Below are 10,539 nucleotides of genomic sequence, written 5' to 3' on the forward strand. Positions count from 1 at the left end.
ATCTAAAAAAAAATTCAAAAATTATTAGACGTTTGCTAACTTCAGTATCATACGTTTCGTCTCTTTATTGGAACTTCTGCAGCAACTAAAATATTGAAATTTAAAAAAACGCGCATACTAATTTTTCATATCATTAATTAAATACGCATTTTAAAAGTTTTATTTCACTTACATTTTATTTATTTATTTAAAAATTAAAAAAATTGATAACTGTCAGCTACATCCACACTCATATTTTTTTGACAGCACGAAATTGCATAAAATATTACTTAGATATTTTTCATAAAATTATAGGCAAGTATGTAAAAAAAAAGTTTTAATTCTACTGGTTTAAAAATATGATAAATATTTATAACAATATAAAAATTACGTAATAAGATAATTATTTAATGAGTGTGAATGTAGCAGACAGATGATCCTGAAATTAGCCGACGTCAAATAAATTTTGGATTTTTCTAAAAACGATAAACTTAAGAAAAAATATATTTAAAAAAATTGCACCGATAGTTTTTTTAATTTTCTACATGTGCATATTTTTAGTTTTTTTTTTCTTAAAATTTAATTGTTCAAAAAAAAATCCGAAAATTTTTAGTTGTCTGCTAACTTCAGGATCGTAGCAGACCGACAAATTTTAAATTATTAATAAACAGAGTAAGTAATTAAAATTCAATTTTTAAAAAATGTACATTTGAAAAATTCAAAAATTAATAAGCGCATTTTTTACAAATATTTTTTTTAAATTATTTGCTCCGTTTATTTATAATTTTAAATTTCTCTGTTTGCTACATTCACACTCATTAATTATTTAATGAGTTTTTTTAAATTTAAAGACTAAAAATAAATACACGAATTACTGAAATTGGATTAAAATTCAAACAGTAGATGTCAGTGTAGTCGAGTTCTCAAAATGACTGAAAAAAAGAAAACAAACATAATCGGAGTTTACGATCTAAAATAAATTTAATTCTATGATTGATAGTTTTAAAAAAGGATAGATGAAGTAAAGTAAAGTGGCCTTGATATAACATCTGATTTATTCCTGTAAAAAGCAAAGTGTACTTAATTATTCTATAATATATTATTTAGAAAATTTAACTCCGGAAAACAAAATATATTTTTAATTAACTTAAAAAAATAATCGGTGACAGTAACGGTAATTTTAAAAATAGTAACAAGATTCAAATCCATCACTAGTTTCATATAATTAATTATTTTAAAAATCCATTTCTACGATAATGTTTTCGAAATAAATTTTTAAAAATACGTCAAAATTATTTCCTTAAAAAGAAAACGACGAAAAAAAATAATAGTTAAAAATAAATTTTTCACATAACAGTAAAATAAAAAATATAAAAATAATATATCTATAAGAAACAATTAAATTTAAACGAGTACATTATCAATAAATTGAAAATTTATAAAAAAAAGAAGAAAAAAAAAAATTTAATGCTTTGTGGAGGTTAATTATTTGTGATATATTATAATGCGATCAGTAGTGAATGTCGAATTAATTGGAATTTATGTACTTCGGGTTCTTTGTTGGTGTTGCGCTGAAGTAATTGCTAGTGGTGGTGCATTAGACGCTTCATCTAGATATCATACGAGGTCTAGTGATGGATCAAATCATATTAGTTCAACAACATTCTCACCAACATTTACTGAGGGTATCGCTCAAGCTGTTGCACACGATACCTTGCAGTCTCGTAAGTTTTTAAATTTTTAAAAAATAAATAAAAAAATTTAAGTTCAAATATTCTTACTGTAATTATTTATAATTTATATTACAGCTGTGGATAATTGCAATGACGATTTAGCATGCATTACAATGGCATCTCACGATCGCTTAGGTTTAGAAGCTATCAAAACGCTACATAGTCAATTAGATGATGATGCTGATGGTGATGTCGATTTATCAGAATCTGATGACGTAAGTCTTAGAAATAATTAACAAAATTAAAGAGAAAATTAGTACGTAATTGCACACTGCGATTGCGAAGCGGAGGTAGTCTACTGCCTCCAAATTTAAAAGCCGGGTTGTCATGTCAGAAATCCAGTAGATTTTTTATTTTGTTGGACAAAAGACGTCCTGATCTGCAGGTAGATGTGAAGGTAAATCATCGCTAATTTTTTTTGTATTGATTTAGTTTCTCAGGGAAGAGCTGCAGTATGAGGCTGGATATGAACGACGTCAACGTGCTTTTCATCACAACGATGATATGCATATTAGTGTTAGAGAATTATGGGAGGCTTGGCTGAGATCTGAAGTTCATAATTGGACAATTGAACAGACTTCCGAGTGGTTGACCACAAACGTTGAGCTTCCACAATATGTGCCGAATTTTATACAACATCGTGTTACCGGAGCAACACTTCCTAGGTTTTATTTTTATAAAGTTCTGTCCTATCAAAAAAATTTATGTGGGAATTCAGACTAAATTTCTGTGAGTTTCCATATGGCGTTTTCGGATGGATTCCTATAGAAAGCCACCGTAGATTCATATACTTGTATCAATAGACGATAGACATGAAAATCTAGATACCCTGGATTCTATAGAAATTACTTATATTGACACCCAGATTCCTATATGAATTTCCCACAAAGAAATTCATGTATCCAAGTTCCTATATGGGAATTCAGGTATCCACAGTTTCCTATATAGATTTCCTACGTGGGAATTTAGAAATCCATGGCTTCTTATATGGATTTTTGTATAAATTCATAAACTTCTTCATTAATTCCTATGGGTTTTCATGCAATCCCACATGGATTTTTTTGATAGGATGCTAATTTTACATACCGATAAATTTAAGACTAAAAAATAAATTTTTTTGATTGGAATAGAATGGCTGTGAATAATATGCACTATCTTAATAATGTCTTGGGTATCAAAGATCCTATTCACAAACAAAAAATTGCACTGAAAGCTATGGATGTGGTCTTGTTCGGGCCACCTAAAGGTAAATTTCATTTTTCTGATACAATTCTCCAGAGCTTGAGGAATTTCTAACTGAAAATTTGATATGCATTACAAATTGTTAATATAAAAATGATTGTTTGGTAGATTCCGGTCATAGTTTGAAAGATCTGATATTAATAACGTTATTGTTTGGAGCGTTAATCGGGTGTTGGTATGCATATCAGCAAAAAAAAAGCTCGCAGAAGCATTTAAGAAGAATGATGAAGGATATGGAAGGTCTTCATAAAGCCGAATTAGCGTTAGAAGATTTACAGGTATTTTAAATTAATAAATATCTAATTACGAATTGCAAAAATTGATGAGTATAAATTACAGTCAAGCTTACAATTTATTAAATTATTTTTTTTGTTTTCAAATTTTTTACTTATGTTTTTTTGTTATTTGTCTTCATACGCTTAAAAATAAGCCCACATTTTCTTTATATTTGCCAACGGATATTTATTTTTGCAGCAGACTGTGATTATTATAATTATTATTTTCTCTTATTACAGAAAGAACTTGAAAGGGCGAGATTAGAACAAGAAAATGCTACAACAGCCAAACAAAATCTAGAGAAAAGACTTCAAGACGAAAGTATGGGCTTACATACGTCTTATTCAGATCTGGAAGTATCACAATTGAAAGCTGAGATCGAAGTAAGTTTTATAAAAAACACAGAAATCAAAATTTCAGTTGATTTTTTACTGCAATACAGTCAGTCCATTAACTCGGAACTCCCCCTCAATCTTGACCCCTACTATGAGCTACGCTGTGGTACAATGATGTGTATTTATTGTTTCAGATGCTGAAAATGGAACTTCAACGCGCAGAAGGAGAACTAGAAGATCGCTGTTGGTCACCACCCGTTGGATTACAACATTGGTTGCAATTAACTCATGAAATTGAAAATAAATCTTACACGAAGAAAAAAATATCTGCGGAAAAACAATTACAACAAGCGCGCGAAGCAGTAAGTATTAATGGTTAAATAATTTTGAGATAATATTGTTGAGAAAACATGACATTATGGGAGTGAAATGCGTGATTTAAAAAATTCGACAGTAGAGGGCAATCTTTGCTTCGCGTACGAAGTGCGCAATAATATTGAAAACTCGCTGCGATGGGAAATCTACCATTTACAGTACAGTGGCTTGTAATTGAATTAAGAAATTTTTATGTAGCCTCCGTGTTTACCTAAGAATCGCTATTTGCTAGTATGTATACTTTACTATAAGTATTCTCTGCGGTGCCGCGACTGGTTACCATCGGACAAAATAACCTCGACAAAATAACTACGACAAAATAACCTGCAAAAAAATAACTCTGTTATAAAATAACCAGAATAACAATAACCTGAAAAAATTTACATAAATCTATAACGATGAAATTTGTAATGTTGTGCAGATTATTTAATAGCAAAGTTATTTTTATCCAGGTTATTTTATTACGAGGTTATTCTAGTTCAGGTTTTGTCCGAAGGTAATTCGTTACAGAACCTCCTCCGTGCTATCTATTGATACTCTCGATCTATAGTAAACGATAAAACGTATATTTAAAAAAATAAGTAATACAGTTGCTCAAAAGATAGAAATTGTGGTATAAATGCCAGCCTAAAAATATGAATTACAAACAAACCATAAGATATTGAGCTGCGATTTTGAAAAGGGTTCTGCGCATTAACTATATGAAGAAATTCAAAAAAAAGATTAAGTTAGAAAATTATAGTTTTAAAAAGTTACAGTGTTTTCAAACCCATAAATTCCTGAGAAAATTTAGGTTATGTCACTAAAAACAACTATTTTTATATTGACATTTTAATTGATTGACTTGAAATTGTATAAAATCAGTTCATTAATCATTTTTCTTTGTAAAAGTGTATTTTTTATACGATCTAAGTATATATTTTGAATTTCAGATACAATTTAACATGACGAAATGTATTTTTTGATTTTCAGGCGAGTATAGAGCATAGCCCTCGCGCTTCGCGCTTAAGGCATGCAATATGTTTTCGATAAACACACTTAGTTTTTCACTCACTTCATACACACCCACATGCACACACACACACGCACCCATTTAGCCATGTTCATTCAGTAGCAACTGTTACCCCTAGAATAATTCAGGGCTTTTTCAACGTCAATACCAATCAAGAATTTAACAATCGAAAATCGAACAATATTCAATCATCTCAGTTTCTACGAAGTTTTTAACGATTAGAAGTAAAAATTGACTAGAAAATTAAAAAACAATCGATTGCATTCGTAGTAAGCAATACCCTCTCTATCATTTCATTTGAATTACATTTTTTATTACAGAAAGTAGTATCTGACTAAATATATATTTTTATCGTGGTCATTATGGGTCTGATTCCAAGTAGATAACCGTTTTCGCAAATTCATTTATTTATTCAAAAACGTCCAAATGTCTGTTATGTTCGAAGATGTGCATGTTAGAGATTGGTCGTTTTCTCTGGAAAAACTTTTTCGCACATGCGTTAATGTAGGTGCGCTGTTTCTGCGCATACTTTGTTTAAGAGCCCCCTGGTGGAAATTTTTAGGACTTTTTTCCGAAAAACTCTGAAAAAGTATTTAGAACTTTAGAACTGAGTTTTTCAGAGAAAATTCCGAAAAATTTCCACCAGGACCAGTATATGAAAATGTGTAGAGAACCAGAACACACTAATTTTTTTTTAAATAACGGCCTTAAACAGTATGCACAGAAAGAGTGCGCATTTACATTTGCGATAAAAAAATTTTCCAAAGAAAGCGACCATTGTTTTGTATAAAAAAAAAAAATGAACCAACTGTTCTGCATAATTGTTAGATGTTAATTCTCAAAACTGAGTGAAAACTGTATAAATAACAAACTAATTTCTCTGTAGTGTGAAAAATTACGGAAAAAACGATCAAGTCTTGTCGGAGCGTTTGTATCTACTCACGGAAAATCAATTGATGAAGTAGACAAAAGCATCGTTGAAGCGAGAACAGCATTAAATGAAGTAACAGCTGAACTACAAGAACGAGTGCATCGTTGGAAACAAATGGAACTCCTGTGTGGATTCAATATAATCAACAATAACGGCCTTAATTATTTAGAAAATATTTTATATCGCAGTGCACAGAATGGACGCAGCCTAGGAGTACGAGGTAATTAATAATATATACAATACATCTTTGTGTTTGTTAAAATGTGCGCACTTTAGTGCGCACGTACTACGTGTGCTTTAGGAACGCTTCAAAATTTTCGGCTATTATATGTAATTGATTTAATGCCTTTTTCATTAGTTTGGAAAATCCAAAAGTGCGCAACTCAAACGCTCATGTTATATATTGAATAATTTAGTGACTTAATTACGTGACAAGCCTTCGAGCTTGGGCAGCTCAAAATTGTTTTCTTTTTTCTAGTATAGATTTCAAAAAATTAAACTAAGATCCAGTTTAATTATTTTTGAATTTTTCGATTTAAAACAAATTTCGAAACTACTAAATTTTGAAACCAATTGGATTTCCAATTTATGACTTAACTACATAAATTTCTTAGCGAAAAATGTGGTTGTGGATTGTCGCCTGTCTTTGGCCACTTGATTTATAAAAAAAAACCCTTATTTCTTGTACTTTTCAGGACGAATGAGTAGTAGCCAAGATGATTTAGATGATGACGGAGGTTCATTGTATGCACAATCAGTTTCTGGTGCTGCAGGTAAGACGGAAACGGACAACCATGAGCACTTCGATTAACCCTTAGTTAGTTTTTTTTATTTTTTATAATTTGTTTGTTAAGAAAAATCGCTTCTGTTACAATTATATTGTAGTATTAAACAATACGTATTTATGCTTTTTATTTTTTTAAATTTTGTTAGTAGAAAAATATTTTATATTGTAGACATGTTTTTTTTGTGATAAGTTAAGTTTAATTTTTTTTTCATCCCTTGAGTGACTGCAATAAATTGAATTTTTTTTCAATACTCGAGTGAGTTTTTATGTTCATACATCGGTTTTACATGACAAAAGTAAACTCTGATTAAACTTTGTGCAACAATCGTAATTAGAGTTTGGATAGAAATAACAGAATACTATTTTAATAATCGATAACTTTTTTAAAAAAAGATAATTTATGTTATTGTGATGTAAAATTTAATTTGTTATAACTAGTGAAGTAATTGAATTGTTATATAAGTAGATTAAAAAATTTTTAATTCAAGTTCTTTGTTATTTTTTTCAATCATCAAAATAAAGTATTAAATCTATAGATCGTAACTGAAAACAAAACAGCACTTTCTAATCATGGTTTGCATGATGTACCATTAAATTATCCCATTAGTACACTAAATTACTACATAATTCCACATTAACTTGAAACTTAAGAATATAATATTCTATAGCTTTTCATTCCATACCTAGTTCTTTATTAATTATATTCCCTTATTCATTCATATCCAAGACTAGTTTTAAAAATCTAGTAGAAATTTAAGAAATTGGGATAAAAAATACGAGTGTTTTGTAAAACGTGTTTAAAATGGCAGCACCTTCGAGCCGATATTGAGAAGAAATCTCAACAGATTGTAGATTTGATACTGGAATGGTTTCGTTTCGAAAAAATTACGATAGGAGACAAAGATTAACGCAACATTCCTTGAGGAATACAGTCAACCCGACCCATGGACAAAAGTTCGTAGCCCTACTAAACAGAGACAACGGAAGCTCAAGTATGAGCCACCGAAAATCGTAATAGGAAACTCAACGGTAGCATGATTTTAGCAAAAATTTTGTAACCATCTGCAGCGAAGACAAGAAAGAGAAGGGCAAGAGTTCAATTCAAAACGAAGATTTTTAATCTTCCTGAGAAGTTACAAGAACAACAGACATTTCAATAAATAAAAGAGAACATGTTCTCAAAAAAGACTTTCTGGAAATAGTCCTTGGTGCTAAAATTTTATACCGAGTCCATGGCTACAATATGAAACGATCCTTCCCATGTGTTTAAACGCGTCACGGTCAGTGCTCAAGTGAAACAGCCAAATCTAGTTTACTCTCATGTCACCTCGATGATGTCCCAGTTCGCTGGCAATTATTAAATAGACGTTTTTTCAAATTGCCGCCTCGTCGCGTCTCTAGAATGAGAGCTAAAAACCACTATCTCTACGGTATAGACATATGGTAGGCTCGCGCCATGACACTTCACACATAAACATGTGTTTGAACGTGTACTTGGCGCGAGACACTACCGTGTCTCCTGATTCTCTACTTTGATAAGGAAAATTTTGTATCTTTGCGTATAAAATTCCGCTGGTTACTTGTTTCGTGTCGATCACTAATAAAAGAAAAATAATTAACGTCTAATATAACACACTAATGCTAAACTAAAAGCTTAAGTTCCCCAATTGACTGTAATTAAAAAATATCCGAATTATTTATTTTGAATTTCGCATAATAATTGTTGGATTAAAATGATTTTGCATTTGTTTTTGCTACTAAAAAAAACTAAATAAATATAAAATATAATTGTGAGTTAATTTGTATTTTCAGGGACATTAGAGAATGTTGGTTGGAAGGAATCATCTTTACCTCCAGATTCGTCGAGTAGTGAAACAGGAAAAGAAACGCCGCCAGAAGTACATTTTACGTTAGGTGACGATGATCCTGCAACACAACCATCATCCAAAGCATCATTAACACGTGATAAATCATCATCAATGGTTCGGTCTTTTAGTCACGACGCAAATATGATTAGCGATGAAACTAGAAATAGCACGACATCATTATCAAAAACTTCACTTTCTGATAATTCACTTATGGAATCTTCGGATAAAAAAACACGAAAGTATTTACGTGATTTGCCAACTGTTATGTCCGTTGATGATGAAACATTATCAACAGATTCAAATTCAACTGCTGATAATGACGAAATTAAACGACGGCGAAGAAAATTGTTTCCCGCGTTCAGGAAGAACAAAGGAAAAAATACGTGATTATCAAAAATATGGTTAAATTCAATATATTAATAATAATTTATAATAAAATCAAAGCTTCCGATTGCAATTTTCCGATATTTGAGAATTTCTCATACTGAACATAAATCAAAAACGACCCGAATTTTTTAAAAATTTAATTGCCTGAACATTAATCATAATTATATGTGTGAGGGAATAATTAATTTAGATTCAGTTAAAAGAATGTGGAATTAGCTTATTACAAATTATTTGAATTTATATCGAGTTTACCCTGATTAGAAACTCTGATTGAATCTGGAACTCAATAGAATTTATATCAGATCTAATTGGAAACAAACGTCCAATCAGAATTACTCGGAAGCGTGCTAATTATCCGATTGAATTTCAATTAATTCAATCGGAAAATATTTTTTTTCAATTGAATCTGATTGAAATTTTTTAATCAGATTCAATCGGAAAGTAATTTTGACTTTTCGGATTTCTAATTAGCTTTCAATCGGATTCATTCGGAACTTTTTTATTAAATCGAATTAAAATTGAATGAAAGTCAATTGGTAATTTCCGATTAATCCGATTAATTAGAATTTCCCAATCGGATTAAATCGAAAAATAAGAATTTGATTTTTCCGATTAACGTTACGATTAAAACTGAATGAAAGTCAATTAGAAATTTCGGATTAATTCGATTAATTAGAATTTTCCAATTGGATCAAGTCGAAAAATAAGAATTCCCTAGTGGAAATTTTTCGTAATTTCCTCTGCAAATTCAGTTCTAAAGTTCTGAAGACTTTTTCAGAGAAAAATCCGAAAAATTTCCACCAGGGTTTGATTTTTCCGATTAACGTTCCGATTAAAACTGAATGAAAGTCAATCGGAAATTTTTGATTAATCCCATTAATTAGAATTTTTTAATCGGATTAAATCGAAAAATAAGAATTTGATTTTTCCGATTAACATTCCGATTAAAACTGAATGAAAGTCAATCGGAAATTTTTGATTAATCCCATTAATTAGAATTTTCTAATTGAATTTAATCGGAGTTTTTAATCAGGGCTTTGTAGTTAACAAAATTTTCGTTTGAATACTAAACCATTGATCTGAAAAAAATAAGTTTTTGTTATTAAACTTTTTAATCAAATTTGAAGCCTTATCAGATTGAAAGTACACAATATTTTTATACAATTTTTAATTGTATCATAAAAATAAATGTTTATTTTCTTATGTGACTTAATATCTAACTGTTATAATAATATAGGGCTTCATATTTTATCCTAAATATTAATCTTCGCAAAACAATGAAAAAAATTTGTTTTTAAACAATTATAATTATTTGAAATTAAAAACGTTTTTTCTCTTGTAAAAAGCTAATTAACAACATTTTTTTGAATGATATTAAAAAGTGATTGTATTATAAAGTAGGTTTAAGCAAACTTAACGCAAAATGATAATAACATTAAATTATTGATAATTGTACATTGTAATCTCCATAAAAATGACAATATAAATATAGGAATAAATAAATTTTTTAGTGATATTATATAGCAGTGAGTTTTGTAAAATAATTATGGTCTTTTGTGAACTAGATAAGAAAAAAATATTAATTATTTACAATATAATATTTGATTGTTAAGT

The 10,539-nt window shown here is 29.6% G+C and overlaps 1 protein-coding gene across 3 annotated transcripts; it reads left to right on the forward strand.

Annotated features, from left to right (window-relative positions):
* Positions 1–981: 981 nt before the first annotated feature.
* LOC130666269 (stromal interaction molecule homolog) lies at positions 982–10,186 on the forward strand. Of its 3 annotated transcripts, none has more exons than XM_057467096.1 (10): positions 982–1,703; positions 1,788–1,927; positions 2,145–2,377; positions 2,843–2,958; positions 3,063–3,232; positions 3,470–3,613; positions 3,760–3,927; positions 5,839–6,103; positions 6,579–6,656; positions 8,483–10,185. In XM_057467096.1, exons 1-10 carry the CDS (start codon positions 1,484–1,486, stop codon positions 8,923–8,925), a joined length of 1,977 nt encoding a protein of 658 aa, XP_057323079.1. In that variant the 5' UTR covers positions 982–1,483; the 3' UTR covers positions 8,926–10,185. The 3 variants fall into 3 exon arrangements, with proteins under 3 accessions (XP_057323079.1, XP_057323088.1, XP_057323097.1); XM_057467114.1 differs by having other exon boundaries at positions 986–1,703; positions 6,579–6,700; positions 8,483–8,621; XM_057467105.1 differs by lacking the exon at positions 6,579–6,656 and having other exon boundaries at positions 8,483–10,186.
* Positions 10,187–10,539: the final 353 nt, after the last annotated feature.

This window comes from Microplitis mediator, chromosome 1 (genome assembly GCF_029852145.1).
Source record: "Microplitis mediator isolate UGA2020A chromosome 1, iyMicMedi2.1, whole genome shotgun sequence".
In the NCBI taxonomy this organism is placed as follows: domain Eukaryota; kingdom Metazoa; phylum Arthropoda; class Insecta; order Hymenoptera; family Braconidae; genus Microplitis; species Microplitis mediator.

Coding starts and splice junctions, on each gene's coding strand:
- LOC130666269 (XM_057467096.1), top strand. CDS start 1,484: ATGCGATCAGTAGTGAATGTCGAATTAATTGGAATTTATGTACTTCGG. Junction 2,959..3,062: donor CTTGTTCGGGCCACCTAAAG/GTAAATTTCATT, acceptor ATTGTTTGGTAG/ATTCCGGTCATAGTTTGAAA. Junction 6,104..6,578: donor ACGCAGCCTAGGAGTACGAG/GTAATTAATAAT, acceptor TGTACTTTTCAG/GACGAATGAGTAGTAGCCAA.